The 23600-nt window shown below is 31.8% G+C and overlaps 1 protein-coding gene across 1 annotated transcript in view; it reads left to right on the top strand.

Annotated features, from left to right (window-relative positions):
- The window catches only part of LOC124355835 (receptor-type tyrosine-protein phosphatase kappa-like), a 146952-nt gene that overhangs the window by 70929 nt on the left and 52423 nt on the right, over positions 1-23600 (top strand). The window contains exon 3 of the mRNA XM_046806988.1: positions 11688-11775. Within this exon, the coding sequence (XP_046662944.1) occupies positions 11688-11775 (88 nt within the window). The remainder of the gene's footprint in view (positions 1-11687; positions 11776-23600) is intronic.

The following is a 23600-nucleotide window of genomic DNA, read 5'->3' on the forward strand; positions in this document are numbered from 1 at the left end:
AAACGTTTCATATACAGTATAATAAAATATTATTTAATTTTCTATTTTAAAAATAATTACTGGTTTTAAAAGTAAAGCAATTCTTCCCAAGGCATGAAAAACGCCTTAATTTAATAATAACAGGATTACATAAATGCAATTATTTACTAAACTCAAATTAACGACATTTTATGTTTATATTCTGAAGTTAAGGAGATTAATGTATTATAGTATTTCAGTAAGCACGTTCTACTTTTCGTATCCTTATTGCCCATCATGAAGTAAAATCTCCACAAATTTGATGTAAACTAGAATAGCTTTCAGGAAGCTGAGTACGTCTTTTAATGTATTTTCAAAGTATCAACCGCAAACTATTGCTTGGGTAAAAAGTATAAAATATTTGTGTAATAATCCCTTATATTATTATTAATCGACATATCTTAATCAGATATACTGTGTTTTCAAGCACTAATAAGAATAAATTTAATAATGGCTGATATTCAAAACATTGTAGAGTAAAAGTTGGAGCGGATCCATTGATTAAAAGAAACGACACGACACGAGGGATGATAAAGAATCAGAACCTGATTTCAAATCAAATATTACTACTGTTGGCAAAGTAACAAATAATTATATTTTTTCTGCCATTCATTCGTGAATTATAAATTAAAAAGTGGCATCGAACTGTATACTAATATTTTATGCTGCTCAAGAGTACAAATATTTTAAATAAATATCTCTTTACTCTTGTTTAGAGATGTCAGTTCTACTTTGTTTTCGCATTCAGGCACAATTACGCATTTTTTAATTATGTTATAACAAATCATTATCATTCTAATCAATTTTTAAACTTTTCTTCAATTGAGATATAAAAATGAAAAACTAAGTTGACAAAGCGGACCACACTTCAATTTATCGTAATTAAAAGAATGTATTCTGTAAGGATACTTATTTATGCAATCAGTCATTAATAACAACAATCAACGTGCCAAGGATGGACAGCGATTACTACGGCACGAAAAATATCATGAAATAACTTCCGGTATGCGACATTTCGGACACTGTTGCACTTCTTATAACCTTTCTTTAAGAAATATTATGGGTATATTTGTCAGCGAAAATAAAATTTCTGGTTGCAAATTCAGAAATAAAATAAATATTAAACAACATAAGCAACATACTCGTAATTGGAAAGAAGTTAAAGCCTTGTTATGGACTTTTGATAAAGAGTGAACCATTGATTGTATTGTGCTTTTTCGACTACATAATTAAATATAAAAACTTAAAATAGTTTTCTAGAAACGAAATGAGCTATAAAGCGTATTCTTCTCATCTATATTGCATCTCATGCTCTGGTTTTATTATCACTAACGTCATAAAGGAAGGCTTACTGTAGACTTTACGGTTCTCTATCAATGCAAATACGTTTAAATTAAAGGATTAATTATCCATTTAATTCCAAATTCTAAATCTAATACAACAGCAGAGGTAATTAGTATTTAATTAACAGTAGCTCAATCCAAAATAGCAGTACACCACACCACTTATCGCTCAACACGCTTCCTTGAGATGGCATGAAAAATTTCAAATCTATAAGACATTTCATTAAGCTACATGTGTTACATGTGTCGTATGTTAAAATTTAACACGGATCAACTCATTTAATTTAAAAATCTATTTAATATCCAATTTTCTCTTGATCATAATTACCCATAAGATCAATTTAAAACTATTCTCTGAAGCTCAGCCGAATCCCATGATGTGAAATGCACCAATATGGCAATCGATAATGTTTATATATAAATTAAGCTTCATGAACTTCAAGTCTATAGGTTAATTCATTCTCGAGATATTTTGCGGACAGACAGACAGGTAGACGGAAGTTGCGTTTTCCCAGCTCCGTTTTATGGGTTTCTTTAATTAACCCAAAAATAACTGGGGCGATTGTTGGACTTACCGCCATGAAAAAATATAAGGAAGGATTGTTTCAGGTGAGTTATTAATACTAAAAAGTTTTTTTTTATTAAAAATATATCACTACAAAGGGAAACGAATAAGAAGTCTTAATCAGAAGCATTCTGAAAGTTCAGAAAAATGTTAGTGTCTGTTTTTAGAAACATTCATTCACAAGTGAGGTCCTTTCAGGTCAAACAGATTACTAAAAGACCATTGTTTCGACGTTTTGTGTGGATGTTTTGGTTAGAAATTTAAAACAAATATTTACCTATTTATATTTCGCTACCGGCAGGGCTTTTGTTTGCAATCCTTCATATTGTAAAACTATTGTATGTTGAACCACGAATTAACGCTCACCTTGTCGTATTGTTCAGTTTACCAATTATTTTCTGCAGTTCCAAACAATGTATTCAAACTATTATTGTTTATATATTTGTTTCAAAATACGTGACGATTTGCTAACAAATATGCCTCCAAAACAGTCAAGAAACAAATTTTAATTGCCTCAAAATATTAATTAATAGAATGTTTATTATTTAATTACTATTACACAAGGAACTGGAAAATTTTCATTTCTGTATGTCTGTCCACATGATATCTCGAAAACTAACTGGCCTATAGTTTTGAAATTGTGCATGAAGCATGATTTATATATGAGCAACCCTCCGTTCGATGATGGTGCATTTCACTAAATCGAATTCCACTAAGTGTTAACGAATCTAAAGTGGTCTTATAGGTAAACATGCCGGCAACGAAAAAATATCAAAATAAATATATTTGTAAGCAAACAAAGTACTCGACTAAGAGATTTAACATGTCACATATTGATATATATCGCCTAACTATCTCAACACATATATCATCATTTTATGGTGACTTGGTATGTAGACTTGTATTGTGTAAATAGTAAATAGTGATATAAAAAACAATTTTAAGGAACGGAAATGTGATTGAATCATGTGGCAACGTATTTCGAGAAAGATTTCACCTGTACACTTAAAATATTTTATTAAATTTAATTTCTACAAGAATGACTTCTACGATTGTGCATGTCCAACCATGAAATTTGGCTGAACGTCGTTGAAGGATGACACAGTTTATCTGATATTTGCCGATGTATGTATACATTTTTTCCAGTATGATCTAAAAATACTTATCTCTCAATAATGAAATTACCTACAGACTTGAAATTTTACATTGAACCTTAGCGAAGTTTGTTGTGCGGAACATGGTGTGGAGTACTTCTACCTTCGTAATTTTGAAAGTTAGTTTATACAACACTAATGGTATCCTTCTAATTGTTTTCTAACCATTGGCATAATATATACATGGCAATTATAAACTCAATCACTTTAAAGCTTAGTGAAAGGTTGAAATGGTTAAATAAACTTGTAAAAGGTATTCAAAATGTTTGTTACACGTGTTCAAACTCTTATAATTTTGTTTTTAATTAAGGGGCATTTATCACTCTTTTTAAGCTTTTCGGAAGTTTTTAAAAATGTGGATTTAGAATGGTTGCAATCATTATAAATTTATATACATACATAATTAGATAGTAATATGGCGGTTCTAGCTAACTTCGGAACCAAACTAATATGACTGCAAATACAGTCAGAACACTTGATACTCACTTTTAAAGAAATATATGTTATTAAGAGTAACATGTACTCAAGAAATTCTTCAGGGTATTTTGGTGCAATATGTTGGCAAGACTGTTCGGGAAGTAGCGGACTGACCACGCCTCAAAATAAGCCTCCTTTCTGAGTCACAATATCGCCACACCAACTCAGTGCTTACATCTCCAGTTTTTGTTTAAAAATTGTGTAAATATGGTTCAAAAAATTCAAAATTCTTCAATTAACTAAGTTTAAGGCAGTGATTAACTTTCTAAATTTCTAAAGGACAGTGACAGTGCAAATACATGTTTGAATATCATCATCTTAAAGATTCATTGGCACAGATATTAGAGTATTTAATTTCTCTAAGACATTTATTAGATTGAAATTGACAAAATATTCTTCAATTGTAAGCAAAACTTTTTACTTACTCAAAACAATGTATTTCATCTGTATAAGACAATGGTACATTTAATCAAGATGATAAAAAAGTGACTATCAGGTTTATCACAACAGCTGATTCTATTACCAACCACGAACTATTACATAGAATATAATACTGCAAATTACAATTGATTCAATGCTGAACCTTGTACAAGTCTACTCGGCTGAGACAGAAAACCGCCTTAATCCATTCCACATCTAAATTGAAACTACAAGAACTTCTTGTCTACTCATCCTTCAGAATTTCATCAATCATCCTTTAAAATATAAAAAAATAAACCACAAATGAGTTTTAAAATAATTTACACTAAATTTATTAATTCAAAAATCAAAATTTAGGCTATTGTTAGCTTCTTAACGGAATTACTTTCAAAAAAAGTTCATTACAAATCATGGAAAGCCCAAATTCCAAATTCAAACAGACAACAAAAAGTGGCTTGGAATTGACATTAAAACTTCAATAAAAATTATAAATGAACTTTACAGACAAAAAACTTGAACTGGGAATGCTTTACAAGTAAAAAATTAAACATTATAGCAGTATTAAAAAAAACTACCACAAAGAATTGATTTCAAAAGTCATGTGATGTTCAAAATGCATGAAATATTTTTAACAAAACTAAGAAACCTTGTGGATGCACTTGTGATTTAAATAAAATGAATGAATGTTTTTTTGAAAACATTGGCTCAGGACTGGTATCAAAAATTCCATATCTATGAAAAACGTAACTCCAATCAATCCAAATTCTGTTCGCAGAAATCACTAAACAGGGAATAGAAAAAATAAACTTTTGAAAACCTATAAAGAATTTGGATAAAATTCCAAATAAATTGATTAACAACTTTATGTTTATATTAAGTGAACCAATAGCATATATTTCAATTTAAGTACTCAGACTGGAAGTTTTCCTGAAAAAATACAAATTAGAACTGTTTGTCCAATATACAAAAATGAAGGAGGTTTATCAGCTCCATCCCATTTTCGTCCAAGTAATCTTTTACTAACAATTGGCAAGATATTTGAGAACTGTTTATATGAGATAGTCTTTTTTTTAATACAATCAGTTATAAAGAGATCAGTATGATTTCAGAATGAGCAATAATACAGAAGAAGCAGTAAATTTAGTTGTTACCAGTATTGACAAAACCCACTTGGTCTTATAAAAGCTTTTGATACGGTATATTTCATAAATATTACAAACTATAAACACTTGGAATTAGGGGTAAGATATTTGACTTATTCAGCACATATATTGACAACAAAATTTCAAATTTAGAACAAATCGTGTGTGGTGTTCCTCAAAGAAGTTGCCTTGGTTCTCTTTTTTTAAGATTTACACCATTTCTGAATTTTGTGCATTCCTAGAGTCACCCATATTTTTATTACCACCTCAGAATTCCATTTTCGAAGTTGGACCCTGAAGGATTCTCCATTCTCGAAGTAGGGATTCATTCTAAAGCATGGCCATGTTTCCTAATTATTATTTTTATTGAATTTTTGACACCCATTTCAGAAATATGATGTATAAAAATGTAACTAAACTCATCTATTTTGCATATAATGGTCATGTTTATTTTAAACGACACCTCTTATATGAATACTGTTACAGACATTAACTGGAATATTGAACTCAAAAATATTATTACTTTATAAAAATAGCTTCTGTCTTAGATAAAAAGATTTTTAACTGTGCTAAATTTTTCCAAATCAATGTAAAAATACTACTGCTTTATTATTTTAAACACTGTAACAAGTAAGTCGTTATATATGTTCTTATAAAATCCCAATAGGTTATTGTTGATTATCTTTAAATACTAATATCTCGACAGTCTATACTTACAGTATAATATTGAAATGAAAACAAGTATTCGATTTAAGCGGTGATGGTTTTTGTTGTGAAAGAATATACACTGACGCGTGATCACGGGCGAGAGAATATTCAGTTAAAACAACTTTATCCCTTTGTGATTGAGTTTGCGATCGTGGATGTGTAATTTCACTGGTTTTGTCAATAAATGTAAAATGCAAACAGGCACAGGAGAGCAGTAAATTATTGACAATACGTGGCCTCAGTACTGATAGTTATTGGTCTGTTACATGTGTACCTGTACAGTCAATAAATCCATCATCATTATTTTGCTGGGTATACATTTACTATCCTATAAAGGACTGAAGTCAAATTAATATATTTGTTTTTATTCAGCATTTACAGTTTTTATAATTATAGTCATGGCGTTGGGTCTTAGGAAACTACTATAAGTGTAAGTATGTTAACTATTTATACATTACTGTAGACGTGTTTATATTGCAATATTGTGTGTTATAAAGTTGTAATAATTTTTGTTTACTTGTTCTGCCAGGAATTTAATAAATATTGAATGTATATAATGTGTTTGGAAAATATAAGTAATATGTAACCTCAAATCAGTCTAGCCTTGGAGGTGAGATATATTTATATCTGAAATGTTATAAATTTGATATTGTGTACTGTTTTCAATCATTTATTCTGTTGTCTTCGTTGAGTGTTATAAAACGGTTGTCTATCTGCATTTTACATTTTCTTCGGACAGTATCTGACATTAGGCTTTACGAGTACGAATACTTCCATTTTCTAAGATACGATGGTGAATTTTTCAATTTCCCGTAATAGTTTTGTGTGGCGGTCAACAATAACAAATACAATTTAAAAATATATAAGTATATTTGCAAACTGGTAACAGATTGTTCGTCATGGTAAAACAAATCATCTATCATTACATCTCATTATACTTTAGAGAACCTATGCGCCACCGAAAGTTCCAAAGTTATTTGGGGTAACCAATTTGAGATAACAACTTGTTTAGCAAACTGTTCGTATTGTAAGGCAAATAAAATAACCACAGATAATGACAGACTACTTTATTAACAAATACCATTAAGGAATCAAGGAACTCTTACATCCAATGCATATTTGAACCAAATATTCCAAACCAATGTAATAACTGGTTTTTAAAGTGGTAAAGTTTAATTTCAATCGCAAAATATAGCCTAGACACTGTTAAAGCCTCGTTATCATCCAAGGGATTGCCACATCAAATTATAGAGTAATCTAGGTTCCAATACCACTACACTCAAATTATCCACAAAATAAGACATCTTTAGTTGGATAACAAGGTCGCTCCACCAGTTCTAATTAAATAGCCTATTGTTATAGGTTTTAATATGTCATAATTAGTAGTACCACTAAGTTGATCTACTTTTTTCCACCACAACCGCACCACTTGCTGCTAATAATCAATTCTAAAACACAATACACATATCACCGCAATAAATAACACCATAGAAGCTTTAATGTACAGTGAACTTTCATTCCTAAAAACTATCCTTTAGTAAAGTGCTGTCACCGATCCGTGGCTTCACTCTCAATTTCCTAATGAATAATAGTGAAGTCATAGGCAGCTTAAGTGGTATATAAAACGCTCTAGTGATACAGTAATGGCGACTGAAAATATTCAAATCTCCTAAACGATAATCGAATAGTTGAACTTTAAGGTTGGAGAGCAGTGATTTGGGACTCAAAATTGAGAGAGTTTATACAGATTTATAAATAGCCTACTAACCAAATACTAAATCTTTTCCTCTGCATTCAATGTATTTAAATGAATAGCCTAAACGATTTTAGTAATGCTATTTGATATTTAAATATATAATCTCTAGTGAGATGACATTGACATTCTTGCAAGATGTACATATAATACGGCGGTTCGTGTGAGTCTGTACAATCTCTGGCTGTCAAGTTGAAGTGGTATCCATATTTGTCCGTGAATTTACCTTCTTGTAATAACACTATATTGCAAGAATTTGAATGAAATGAGGCATTAAGACCCATATAAGTGTAGGGTGCATAAATGAGCTTCAATTTAATTAAATACCTCCCAGATGAATGCCACGTAATTGAGTGAAAAAGTTAGAGACCTTCAAGTTCTTGTGAATACCAGCTCCATTTTATTCGTAGGAAAAAAATAATGGTCTTTCATAAACCACCTCACGTTAAAGTTAATATGTTTTTTTTTCTTATTGTGGCAATAAATATATCTCAACTATGGCACCAGAAACATTCAAACCAGATGTGCTCATCCAAGTGCCAAACCGGAAATAGTCGGCAGGCGCGGATTGTTTAAGTATGTAAAGCCGTTTACAAGAAGATTCAGCTCAAGGTTAAGGAAAACGTACTTGGTAAACTAGACGAGATATGCTGGATGGTATGCGATAAGTTTTCTCATTACGCAACATGATCACGTACTGCACATTAGAAAGGTTTGCGACATACTAGACATACATTTTGAACGTCTAACACCGCGAACTATCTCTCCTCTACTGACGTATGCTAGTAGCGATGGAATGAATATTTGCTTGGTCCCAAATAGTTGTAGTACCGTATATACAGTACTTGCACGGTTGTTCTTGGTCCCAAATAGTTGTAGTACCGTTTCTTTTAGTAGTACTTGCACGGTTGTTCTTGGTCCCAAATAGTTGTAGTACCGTATATACAGTACTTGCACGGTTGTTCTTCGGTCCCAAATAGTTGTAGTACCGTATATACAGTACTTGCACGGTTGTGCTCGGTCCCAAATAGTTGTAGTACCGTATATACAGTACTTGCACGGTTGTTCTCGGTCCCAAATAGTTGTGTAGTACCGTATATACAGTACTTGCGCGGTTGTTCTCGGTCCCAAATAGTTGTAGTACCGTATATACAGTACTTGCGCGGTTGTGCTCGGTCCCAAATAGTTGTAGTACCGTATATACAGTACTTGCGCGGTTGTGCTCGGTCCCAAATAGTTGTAGTACCGTATATACAGTACTTGCGCGGTTGTGCTCGGTCCCAAATAGTTGTAGTACCGTATATACAGTACTTGCGCGGTTGTGCTCGGTCCCAAATAGTTGTTAGTAGTGCTCGGTCCCAGTACCGTATATACAGTACAGTTCTTAGCAGGCAAATTAACAATTGATTAATTTCCGCATTATAATAACAGAGTTCAGTATTTGACTAAAGCAATCAAATTCGTAATACCACCAACGACGGTAATTACCTGAGTCGTGAATTCCAATATGTTTACGATTGTATTACAGGAGTTCTCTACAACAATTTGAAAATGTTCTTCCTATAATATCTTCAGCAGTTCCCATAATACCGTTCTGCTGGGACTTGTTTACTGTTTTTGTCTACAGCCACTAAAAGCCCTATACACCAGTTTCCCAGACGACTTGATCACAAAGTCGTTAATATGCTTAAAGACAAAATAATCCCGTCAGGCGCGGCGGTGCCGGCTCATAACTCTTAGAAACGGTTTCTAGCTTTTCTCAGAATACACCACAATTGTTTCAGTCAGTACTTGTCACAGTCACATATGAGTTGTTTTATGTTTATTTACTTAACTATCACTAAATTTTCCCTACTTCCTAAATTCTGTGAAATAATCATAAATCTCCTGTCTTGAATAATGTGGTAAATACCTCAATTTAGAATAAAGATATCCACCATATTATGTACTAAAAATTGAGATATCTTTTTAATAAATATTTATATTATGTACTTCCATCTCCCCACCATACAGGTGGCTAAGTTTGGAAAAGTTGTTTTTAGTGTTCCGCATTTGAAACGTACAATTTTTTAGCTCTTAAGTTTGCTTACTGATACAAAATATTTTACAAAATCTAAAGTGCGTAGTTTTATTGATTTACCTATTAAAATATTCAGGCTGCCCTGAAACTTTTGGACGAACGCAATGAAGTTCTTGTTTGTTCCTATCCTAAAGACCTCTAAGTCCTAAAAACTGTAATTTACTTTATTTTATCTCTTTAATTTAAATTTTTTAATTTAAAGAGTTTGTTTGTACTTTACATAAATTGTGATTTTTTCATTTTTACCTGTAGTCTACAATAATATGGAATGAATGAATAATATTTATATATATATATATATATATATATATATATATTTATTTATATATCATGAACTTTGTTAGGACTGAATTGTATGGATACAAATTATAGTAATGCATGTGTTTTTTTTTTAATTTCCATCTTAAACATTGGACATTGTATTTTGATGTTTTAGTAATTTGGCAAGTATTCTTATTTTAGAAGCTTTTTGAAGGTAGGATGGAGTTATCACGTCTTACTGATGCGAATGAGCTGAACCAATATTAACGAAAACTGTTAATACAGCAATTTATACCAGTATAATGATTCGTATATATTACGAATAAATATGGCAAAGCAATCAACTTGAACTATTTCTAGATATCTTCTGGTTACATGTAAAAAACATTTATTTCATCAAACTCTGCATCTTAAATTTAAATGTTTCCACGAACTCTGCCGGTTCCACTCGCTTTGATATATTCCTAGAATATTTCCATGAGAGAGGAATTCTGTGCATTGCAATGTGCATATTCATGTGGCGCTAACGCTTATTTATGTGCATAATTTATTTTTCACTTTGAACTTTCACAGCCACAAACTGTGACAATGAGTTTGCTTTTACTCCACTGACAATAACTGAAAACTTTAGAATATGCCTTAGTTAATCGTGATTAAATTATAATAAATATATTTTACACAATTATAGAAATTCGGCAAACTTATTTGACATGAATTATTGTTTAGATTATTTCCAACCAAATTTAATTGTATGGCTTACAAAACTATTCATAATCATAAATTTTAATTGAAATGATATTAATTTATTTCCTAAATATTGTTGTAAATAGTTTATTGACTACCAATCAACTATATTATTAGATTTTATTTTTAAAACAATTTTTAATATTACTCTTACCAACGTTGCAAAATCATTAAATTGTATTTTGCTGTACATATTCATCATTTACCGACAATATCGAGTGCCGGAGAAATAATTTTTAAATCGTGTCCATAATTATTTTAGCAGATTTTTACATAAAACTAAATTTAGATGTACACCTTAAATTAAAATATTAATTACAAAGCTTTTATATGATATGTTTTAATGCGTTTTTATGAAATTAAAATATTAAAATTATAATTCAAGATAGTAAATCAGCGAAACTTTCATTATCTGTGTAAATAGATGTAACTGTAGACTAAAAAACTCAAAATTCTAGTTTTCGTTCAATCTTAATGTTAGTGACTCTGTAAAAAAACACAGTTTTACATTCACAGCCAGATTACAATAATTCTAGAATCGCAACGAACCATTTAGGACCAAGAAGATTATTCGTTTGTATCATATATTTATACACTTACAAATAAAACGAAATAATTCAAAAATAATTACTAGTGAAGAAGGTATCTTTTATAAAAATTATGATTCATTTAGAAATTGTTTGACAGTGTGTATTATATGATTTTTAAACAAAAATATAGATTTTAAAATGTAAATCTTCTAACTTTTAAGGTTATGTTAATTTCCTTTCAGTGATTATACAAGATTTTCTGAGATGTGACACTAGACATAATGTCGTGTCGTGCCGAGTATAACGGGGTGATATACTACACTGTTATCCTATCAATTTACGATGCCCCGGGGAGTACATCGTAATTACAACCCTGCAGTCTAGTTTACACGTGATGTCATCAAATCATGACATATTCGTGCATATTTCAGAAAACATTATCTTTGCGTGTATCTGTAAAATGTTAAACATAAAAGTTTGTTTTTTTTGCAGACAGCGGTCAAAGTGGAGACGCACTCCTGTAGACACGCTTTGAAACATGCCAACAAAGAGAAGAACCAGAACCCCAAGTGCATTCCTTGTGAGTATAACCTGAATTCAGCCGTACACAGTAAGCCGTAATATTCTATTTTATTGCTTGAAATTGTGTAATAACGTATTACATCTTGATTTATTGTACGTCAAACCTATGAATATTCTATCTTTCTATTCCTATAGTGTTATTTTAATTATATATAACCTTAATAATCCTTAACTATATAACTTATATAATCTTTCGACCGCATCAGTTAGCATAACCCAGTATTTTTAGTGTTGCCAAATTTTGATTGGGTAGTAACTCAATTACTTCATAAAAGATAATTTCCATAGTAATAAAGCTAGGAATTAGAAGGGTTTATAACCTGTCTTATAACGTTAATCTGAGATATCAATGTAAAACCTTGAAACTGAACAACGAGCTAACAAATAATTTACCTATATACAAATTTAATAATCAAATTATTATAATAATTTAATCTGTTATTATTATTTATTTACTGTAGAGATAAAAGGTTAGTCTTTAATTTTTGCAATACACTAAAACTTTATTTCAGTAAAATTGTATTCCTAATACGTTATGCAAACACTCTTTTCCGCCCTTAACTGAGTACTAGGAGCCATTCCATGTAATATAGAGCATTACATGACTTGTCAGTCAGTTATGACTTAGAGCCAGACTCTTCCATAAGGCTAGGTGCCTGTACGGCCGAATACGGCGCAAAATTTTTGGAAGCACAAAATTGAGAAATTGTTATTTCGGTATTTTAAAAATTGAAATGAATAAATCTTTAGTAGTACTGCGTGCAAGAAGCTCAGACAGGTAAAGTACTAGGTAATGAAGAGTGTAGGTTATTTTATTTTACTTAAGTTGTTTTAGAAAATATTAAAGTATACTCTACTACACATTTATGCAAACTCGCTGTGCGTAGCGGAGATAAAATCGGCAAACACGCCGATAGGAGTGCCACATCGTTAGATTTCAAGGTAGACTGGAACTTTAGTGTAAAAATACAAATTTGGGGATTTCTCTAAAACACAAAATTCTTCTTTTTTATTGTCGTTCATAAATGCGTTTTATTAGTGTCATTTTGTGTTGAAATCGTATTTGAAAACGAAAAGCGTTAAATTGTGTTATATCAACTTTATTATATCACGTAATGATTGTCAAAGCTATCCCATTTTCCTTTTACACTTAGCCCGTCCTTACAACTCCGTGGCTTTGTTCGGGAGCGGCGGGAAAATTCGTTAGCTAAACAGCTATATTAAAAACATCGATCGCTAAAAATACTAAAATTTACGACGCCCCGCCAGCTGAAGTAATACAAGTGAACTAAACCGAGACGAGATATTTTTGTAAATGTTATGTAATCTGAACTGTATAAGACGCGGCTGCGACGTCAAGTTGTTTAAGGCAGCAATTTACCTTACTGTTTAGCCTTAATGTTTGTAGCGTTTAATGTTTGATATGAATTAATTGTGACTGTGATATGGGACAAAGAAATAGGCCAAAGTAATACATACAAAAAAAGTACAGGTGTATTTTTAGTTGTCTAGGAAAGATTTCCTAAAATGCATCTGTAAAGGGAGTATTACATTACTTCTTGTCTGGTAATGAAATCATATACTTTGCTATAACAATTATTAACAAAAGAGTTTACCCCAACTTCCATACCCACCGAAGGCGTAGATGTTTAAAAAGAACTTAAGTTAGGGCATACAATTTGTTTTCGCCTAAAGCGCCAAAATCTCCTTTAGCCGTCCCTGTATAATTACTGCGTTATATTGAAATAGCGAACTATTAATTTAGTACACAATTTTTTTCGTGGTTTGCTACTCAAAAATAGTGTAGCGTTGTAGTGGAATTTGTATTTGTGATGTAAGCAATGCTCTGATCGGTTCTATCCTTTCTTCCTTTTCATCCCAGATTAAGAAATAATTTCTTATTAAATACTAGTATATGTAAGGCGGACAGAAATACTCTATCTTTTTACTTTTATTACCATGCCCGGTAACCAATTATGCCATAAAATGCCTATGCCAGTTTTTATTAAAATCTCGATGAACATCCAGAAGTATTGTGAGGAAATGGTCATGTCTTTCAAGACTACAATCAATTAGCTCCAAAAGTGATCCAGAGTTATCACCGATTTACTTTTGTCCTATAGAACGTTTTTGCCAATTTTGTTAAAACCCAATGATTCGTCAGAATGATCTGAATAGCTGTGAGGAAGTGGTTTTGGCCCTAAGCTCCATTTTTCCAAAATCGCTGCTCCAAAATCGGTTCATAACTATCATTGGTCGACGCTGTTTACACAGAACGCTTTTACCAATTTTCGATTAAGTTCATCAAACCACAAGAAGTCATGTGTAAAACTACTTTGGCTCTAAGGTTCTATCCTCAGACTGAGTAGCTTCAATATAGAACTTGACAACTTGTAGAATCTCGATGCCAATGTTCAAAAATATGCATCAAACGGAAGAAACCGCACGTAACGCAGATGCTTGGACAGACACTTGTTTACGCAAGCACAACACAATAGGTAGTAGATTAATCATCTACTTGTTTAACCAACTTGTGTCTACTTGTTTGTTTCTTGTTGTTAATACTTGTTCTCATTGCACAATACATTTTGTTTGTGTTTACAAAGAAAATGTACCGTGCAGTGATGAAAATATACGTTCTATAATAATATATTTAATATTTAATAATAACATATTAAATGAATGTGCATCATTATTTATATTTTATGCAGGGCAATAATACAAGAAAATGTTTAGAAATAATATATGGCAAAATAATTATTTATACGGTGAATAATGAAGTACTCCTATACAAAGTCTGTTTGGTATTGCTTTTTACAAAAAGGTCTAAACATATACGTACCATAGGCGAATATGAAAATTTTCCATATGGTCTTGGTTACCGCAGTGTAAATCCTATTTTAAATGTTATTTATCTTACAAATATAACGAACTTTGATTCCCCTATAGTCTCTGGATACTCTTAATTGATCATACGAGTATTTAAAAATGTGTTTATTTATAAATGTATCCACTTAATACAAATCAAATCAAATATATTTTGGAATATAAAAAATGCAATATGTTGCTAAAATATATATACATAATATGCATACCATTATAAATAATATTTTTAATTAATTAATAATTATAATTTATTTATCGTTCTTTTTTACTTATTATTATGATTAGCACTAAACAGTATTAAGCATTAAAATACTTTGTAGGTGGATTTACAAATGTGAATTAATATTGTATTGCTTGTTATGCTAATATGACACGTATATATTATTGAAGGCAGACAAGTTGGAAAGCGCTTTGATGTTACTGACATATTAAAGCATTATTTAGTTAACTGGAACATCATATTATACAACCTACAAATCATATAAGCTGTAAACTACTGAATAGGACAGATAATTATATGCTGTACATTTACATGTGATTGCTGAATATCTACTGCATCTCAGATATAAATAATAGTCATCTATCTACAATATGATATAAAAGTGTAATAGTGTCTATCTTTCTGTCTAAATATGTTCCCGTCCTCATTACTTCCAAATGTATGTGTATAAACTTAAAAGCTAGTCATGGGTAGCAAAATCTTTCTCAATAAGCACCTATAAAGTAATAATATAGGGCCTGCGAAAAATGGCATTATATTTGGAAGGTTCTGAGCTTTCAGTAGTTACCATTCAATATTTTAACTTATAAATCCTGAATCTTGCGATCGAAGGTCATAAACGTCTTTAGCACCTCATTTCTTAGTACGTTCCTTCATTTTATGTGATTAAATTCTAATGAGGCCTCAAATCGGGGAGCAAAGCCCTTTTAATGTAAACCTGAAGTGCCTTGAATTACAGCAGACTTTCAGAGTTAAGTAATATCAAATATTATACTAATTCTTTCCTAGAACTATTGCAAACCTTCAGAGTTAAGTAATTTATAATATTATACTAATTCTTTAATAGAACTATTGCGAATCTTCAGAGTTAAGTAATTTATAATATTTTACTGGTTTCGTTAAAAATTTGGAACTCAATGAGGATGAGTTATTAATTGGAGAGAACTTTTGTGTTGTAAGTGACCATAGCATAACGCGAATGCCTATGGTTGTGGTAATTTTGGTAGATTACTTTTTCAAATTTCAGCAGTTATTACATTTACGACATTTTCAAGACTTGTTGGATATATTAAAGCATTGTTGAGCGGATCTGTGGGACATCTCATTTCATTTGTTCAGCATGCTTGATAGATTGTCTATGCAATATAGCTAGTGAGATATGGATATGAATCCCTCTCACCATGTTTAAAATAAATAGAGTTTTAAGTGTTTTTGGCTGATATAATTAATGCCCTCGACCCAGCGGAGACACAGAAAGTTGACGAAACTATTGCAGGTTGCTGAAACCGTCACGTGCAACACCACTGGCAATAAACTACAATAAAACTTAATGGTATGGGTGAAAAGTGCACAACGGTCTCTTGTTGTCAAATTGTGAAAAACATCATAAAATTTCGTTATGAAAGTAAAATTAAACCACTTAAATTGTTGGAACTTAGCCTTATAGTTCTTAAACAATCCAAAAGGAGCTACCGTACCATATTTAAAATTCGTAAAGCATGTGGTTTCGAAAATAATTATTTTAAACGCAGGCAAAAACCATAAGGAGGAAAAATTACAACTTTTTTAGTTCAAAAGAAAGAGACTCTTCAGTCTCTCGAGCCATCGATCGTATTATATTAAGAAACACATAATAAATCAATATTTCACGCCTCTGTAAAAAGAAACTAAATTAAACTCGTTCATGTGGTTTTAGCAATAAAACAAATCATTTAATTACTTTCCGTCCATATCTTACTTACTTAACTTTGATAAGTTATAGATAAATAGATTTTAAACTTCATGTACATTAGTGAGAGCGTTTTCTAGCTATGTTTATGATCAGTATGAGCAGAATCTCTGACGTAAATGAATGGGTTTTCAGAAATCGATACACTCCCATTTGTTCTGTCTCGATGAGCTCGAAAGCTCGAAGGCAACAGGGGCACCATTGATCTGGCTGACACCCAGCATCAGCAAACATTCAGAGCTGCTGAATAGGAGTATCGTAGCACGGAATATTGACGTCAATCTCTACATATACTACGAAGTAGAAAGTGTAAAACGGCTGAGGTGGCCGAGAAGCACATAGACTCCTCATTTGTGAAACGAGCACTAATTCGCTACACGCTTATTAAAATACGGATGCGCTGGACTCAACTCTTTACTTGTTTATAATAATTTTATGTATTTACTAGAGTATGAGCAATATCGACTCTGATATCCTTGGGATAAGATAGTAATTTGTTTAAGTTTGCCTAGCTACCAAAGTTGCTTAGGCGGTCTTGGACATTATAATCTATGAAAACCTTTCCAAGCAGCCTAGCCTTGAATTCCAAACTTATGAAGAATCCAAAATTATAAAATTCCACTCACGGTGAGGACAATGTTTAACTACCTCGTAAACAAAATCGGTTTCATCCAACTTACCTGAAGTATAGTCTATAGAGACGAACGTCGTAACGGCTCGGAATTCCATCCTCAGTAACTCTTCTTTTGTGGTTTTTTTCACTTATGATAAGAAGTTGACGAACTCCCTCATTGTACTTCGTCATAAAAGGACTTTTGCGTTTTCTTTCGGATTGACAGGATATTCCGGATGGATAAGGTTGGTGGTAGGTGCCGTGTCCTGTCGAGATCCCCTGAGGAGGGATACCTCAGTCATGTCACCTTAGCAGAAGGCCAGCTCTGTTCCAGCTTCTTCCAGTAAAAGCGGGTATCCTCCCCTCATACTCGGCGAGTTCTAATGAGGACATTGAATACCGTTTCCGTAGACATCTATCAATCCTTGACTGCAGCTCTATACTCGGCGAGTTCTAATGAGGACATTGAATACCGTTTCCGTAGACATCTATCACTCCTTGACTGCAGCTCTATACTCAGCGAGTTCTAATGAGGACATTGAATACCGTTTCCGTAGACATCTATCACTCCTTGACTGCAGCTCTATACTCGGCGAGTTCTAATGAGGACATTGAATACCGTTTCCGTAGACATCTATCACTCCTTGACTGCAGCTCTATACTCGGCGAGTTCTAATGAGGACATTGAATACCGTTTCCGTAGACATCTATCACTCCTTGACTGCAGCTCTATACTCAGCGAGTTCTAATGAGAACAGTGATTTCTGCCTCCGTAAGGCATATAAGTATTACACTTTATCTGCAGCTCTCTACTGAGCGAGTTCTAATGAGAACAGTGAGTTCTGCCTCCGTAAGTAATTTATCGCAGCAACGTATTCGCTTTAGGAAGTATGTCATTTAAGCGTGACGGACTAAAATGTTCACAATTTACTCAGGATTACCAATTAACTAATTGTAGTTTTCGTTCAGTATCCAGTTACAGGTACGTCAATGATCATAACTCATCTATTCATATCAGATAGAAAAAGAAACATATGTAGCTCACCTCTGTCTTCATTACTATCCATTAACTGTCCTTAACCAAAAATAATATTTTTTGTGATAATATTTTGCCTTAAAATCTTCTTTGATAAACGAAGATATTGTAAGTGTTTGTTTACAATTTGATTATTTGTAAATAAGTTTTACGATAAAAGTTAAATCACCTTACATTAACTGTCGTCTATATTGTCCATTTCTACGTTAACGAACTGTTCAATGTTAGTATAATTCTGTTCTATATGATTTTTCTGACACAACCACTTGAAATATCTTCTAACTTAAAATGAAATATTTTCTATTCAAGATACCGGCAGTCTATTTGAAATTTATTTTATGATTCGATAAAGGAGACCGATAACAGCATGTAAATACCATAATTAAGTAATTTAACTGCTTATTCTCTTTAAAATACTGTTTAAATAATAGAAAAAAATGCATTCACTTTTAAAAATAATTTGTGGTGACCATTCGTAGAAATAGTGATATTTAAGTTACGGCTATTTTAAGAAGATCGGGTTAAACATACAAACGAGTTTACTCATTAACACCACTGTATGTAACTAACTGAGATATGATCATAGGTTTTAAAATGCTAAAACGTACCGACTTTTATATTAGATTATTTCGTAAATCCTAGTTACATTGAATATTAAACTTATCAATTATTTTTATATTAAATGAATAATTAAATTAGTATCCTCAATAATACTTAATTTCTATTTAAATTTGCAAACAAATTTATTTATTTTATGTGATTATTTTAATACAGTCCTTTCATTATAAAAAATAATATGGGAAATCGCTATATTATTTCCAACAGTAATTATTATTTTTTTATTGGCTTAGCGTTAACAAAGCATCACTCGAGACACTAGAAATATTCCATTTCTGTCTGTCTATTCTCACGATATCTCGAATATAAACACTTATATAGACTTGAACATTTTCATGAACCTTCATTATGCAACACTTAATGTTTTTGTGCTTTTATGGGCTGCGCTGATTTAGATTATTGTACATGTCACGCCATGCGATTTGGCTTAGAATATAAGGGAATATTACATTTTTCTTGATTGAAACCAGAAAATAACAGAATATAATTATAGTAAACAGAAAGCTGAGTAAAATCATATATATGATCATCAAGAATTTGAATATGAATCAAGATGTAACATTTGTATTTTTAGATTTAAAATAAAACATAATGATTTTAGCACACTGTATAGTTGTAGTACCCTCCTTATATCAATAAAAGTTTATTATTTTTACATTACTATGAAACCTAAGTTGATGGACAACAATTTGAATGTACTATTTGGTAAGATAATGTCGAAAGACTTCATATATAAATGAGTTATATTATTGTAATGTGCGTATCCAACCATCGAATTTGGCTTGGCGTCATTGAAGCCTAATGTGTTAAACAATTCTATACTCAGGCGGCAGACTCAACATTTTTTGTAAATCGAGAGATGTAAAAATGTCTTTTCCGTATAATTTTATGTATGTATATCTGTTCGTAAGACAACACGAGAATGAGCTAGTATAGATAGATAGATTTGCAAGCAACCTCAGCTAAACCTGTTACGCGACACGTGGTGTAGCGTCTCCTATCTTGTTTATTAGTTTGTTTCATACAAGTAGAACAATCGTCGTCTGTATGTACGTCCTTGTGTAAGGGGTTTCAATTCAGTATTCATAACTATTTTGGCAATCGCAACTGAATACTGAACATATTATTTTCAACCTCTTAATTCTACATTAGTAGACCATCCATTGAAAATAAAATCCGGCATAAGTGTGGCAATAATGTTAATAAAAGTAAATTTCTAACTGAATTTTAATTAGTATTCATCCAATCTGATAGATAGTTGTAATAATTACAGAACTTTCCCCACCAAAAAAGATACTTACAGTTGTTAAATAGTTTGTCAAACGGATTCTCAAACATAGAGACTGCTAGTTGTTGCCCAAAGATTTTGTGCTTATTCCTTCTACTAAAAACAAAACCCCTTGAACAGCAACTCCTTGTATGGAGTAAAAACGTTTTGATATAAATTATGGTTGTGGTGAATATTCTTATCCCCAGAACCATTTCTGATTAATTGAATGTCTAACTTTAAGGGCCAGTTAAGGCAATGAGACCTGAACTGGGAGAGTGAAATAGTCCCTGTTAGAACCTATAAAGGTAAAATAAATATTTAAGTGAAATTCAATCGTTTTTTGTTTTTGATAGATTTGTCAGGCCGGAGAGGGCGAAGATAAGCTGAATAAATTGAAGGTGATTTTTAACCTCACTCGTTGTCCATAGGGCGTGAGATTATAAATATATTTGTTGAAAAGTAAATTTTACTGCACTAATTGCTGTTCTAAATAAACCTTTATTAAGAATTAAATACATTTCTTCAAAGCAAAATTAAAACGTAGCACTAAAATTTCACATATATGAACTCAAAACTTATTACAGTGATCAGGCTTGATTTTATATTTCGGGGCTTTGCCAAGTGGGCCTCATTTAGCTACATATCCCCTTCCCCCCAAAAAACGGTACAAATATCGAATTTTTAGAAATACCAGATTTGTTAATTTCTCATTTACCGTAGTTACTACTTAAACAACGTCATGTTTGATCCTCCTACCCAACTATCCGCAGGATATCTAGAGAGTTATTTCATCCATAGACTTTAAAGTTTGTATGAAACTTTATATCTACGAAGACAAGAACAAGTTCCGTAAAGATTCATGTCTAAACATGGAATTTGACTGAGCAGCATTAAAATCACCCAATAAACTGGCAGAGTTTCACTTCCTTTGGTCTAGGGGTTGTAAAATGTATTTTCTGCCTGACGACCTCTTTGAATGTAGGACATCTCGAGAGTGAAATAAGCTGTACAATTTAAATTTTATGTCCAACTTTATCGAAATGTGATATGAGGTATGTGATGTGGCATGCCCATACATTGTGCTATTATAAAAATAAACTTATTATTAAGTATTAAGTTGAAATAAATTTTCATTTCACATTATTTTAGCCGGATCCTTCCATCTACTCTATTATGTATAGGTAGAATTATAAAATCAGGAATAGTGATTATTTTCAATATTCATGCGAGTACTTGCCAGTTATAAAGACTTCCAATGATTCTCAGAACATTTGTAATTGTAGGATAACTAATAGTTTACAGTGAGAATATTATGTTGACTTCTCCAACTTCCTAGAGTTTCATCTGCCCTTGCAACTATAGACTGCATTTTCAGGCAGAATTAGTAATTGATTTTGAAGATTAATTCAAATATGTTGAAACATCCATTACCAGTTTTGTACACTAACTTTTCTGTTCTAAAGAAAAGCACTGTAACATATTATGAACTAAATAAAGCAATGCCAACGACAGACTTACTATATTGGTCTCTATTAGATTGATAACAGCTCCAACTTTTTCTTCTAATGTAAGTCTTAATCTCTTTTCGATACTGTGATAAATTAGAGGCTTGAGGCAACGGTATATAATACGTAATTTTCATTCTTAAAAAATATACAATATCAGTCAAAGTGTTGTTATAATGGAATTTTTTTCATAAACAACTTTATTTATTCTTTTTTTTCGTTGTTGTCATGGTTATCTAAAAGACCAAATTAAATATGTTTGCTAACGCTATGCCACATCACATGGAGTGACATGCACTATTATCGAACTCAATTATTTTGCCTTGATATAAATGAAGCTTCATGCAAAATTTTAAGTATATTTCAAGTCAGTACGTTCTCGAGATACCATTCTTAAAGATGAACAGATAAAGAAAAATTAGAACTTTTCCAGCCTCTCGAGAGCTTCACCAACGCTGAGCCAACATTTACTTGGGTTTTTATGTTGTAAATACTCGTATAATTATTGGGTACCATAGTATTTGCTGTTTAAATAATTCCATTGAATAAAAATGCTTTTCGTGTGCTATATATTTGATTCAAAATTTTATACTTGCTAAGAACAAAAAGCACATCACGTAAAAGGCTTTTACGCCCGGTTGGTGTTTGACACAAAAGCGACAAGGTACGTCGAGTAATTGAGTTGTAGTCTGTAAAAGGGTTTTTGCGTTGTGCTCTTAACGTCGTGAATGTGAACATTAGAAGTAGTACAGAACCCAAGGGAAACATGAATAACTTGCTTATTAAGAACTTTGTTTGAGAGTGTTTACGTTATAGTACATACATAAAGAAACATACGTACTACTGATAAGTACTGATGAAAATACAAAATCATATTCTTATTGATTCTACAAGAGTGTAGATGTCTTTTAAATGTAAAAAGCCTTCTTATGACTTTGTGTATGTATCTTACGATTATACTCATATTTTCCACGAATAGCAAGTAAACCATTCAAGTATAAATTAATTATTTAAGACAGTCGAAGTAAGACAATTTATTATCCTGCGTGTGTATTAGCTAAGATTACTATGGGTGATAGGCGAGTTATAACATATATAACGCATATTACACATATATGTTATACTTAATATTCATTGATGATTTATAAAATTAAGAGAGCTGAGACAAAGTTACTAACATTATTCAAAATCGTCTGTAATGTTGAGAAAGCGTGGATTTTAACCGAACTGTCATGAACTTTCTACAAAAAAAAAAAACTGAGGACAGTCATTTAATGGTGCATCATAATACATTTACGTACATCAATCCAACAATCTTTATGTTTTATGGACATTGTATAACAAAAATTTAATTAGTGGATGATTATTTTAATCTATGAAGAAGGGCTTAAACTCTTTATGTACAAACGTATTTCCTTTCTTATGAGTGCATGGATTTTAACATAAACGCATGAACTTTTTGTAAATGAAATGCCACTGGATGGCCACAGCCTTAGTTATTGATTGCGCTGGAAGCCAATGTACCTGGCAACAAACTGTTTTTCCAAAATTTAAACTTGGGATACGTAATGAGATCTTTAGATCTTGGTGGACTAATGACCTGAAACCCGTCAGTATTCATATACTCTTAGTAACTGGCGTGGACAGATTAAGGCAAACAGTAATAAACATTATAACAATTTTGGAATTGGTGAGATCAGAATTCAGTGTAACATCAACGGGTTATGCTCTCATCACTAACCTTGGTGGGCTAAAGACTTGAAAACCGTTAGTGTTCATATATTCTTAGTTACTCTTAAGATCGTGCACTCCCATAGACTAGTCAGTAACTGACATGGACAGATTAAGGCAGATAGTAAAAAGCATTATATAAAGTTTGGAATTGGTGAGATCAGAATTCAGTGTAACATCGACGGATGATGCTCTCATCACCCACCGTACTTGCA

The sequence above is a fragment of the Homalodisca vitripennis genome, chromosome 2, assembly GCF_021130785.1.
Source record: "Homalodisca vitripennis isolate AUS2020 chromosome 2, UT_GWSS_2.1, whole genome shotgun sequence".
Lineage (NCBI taxonomy): Eukaryota > Metazoa > Arthropoda > Insecta > Hemiptera > Cicadellidae > Homalodisca > Homalodisca vitripennis.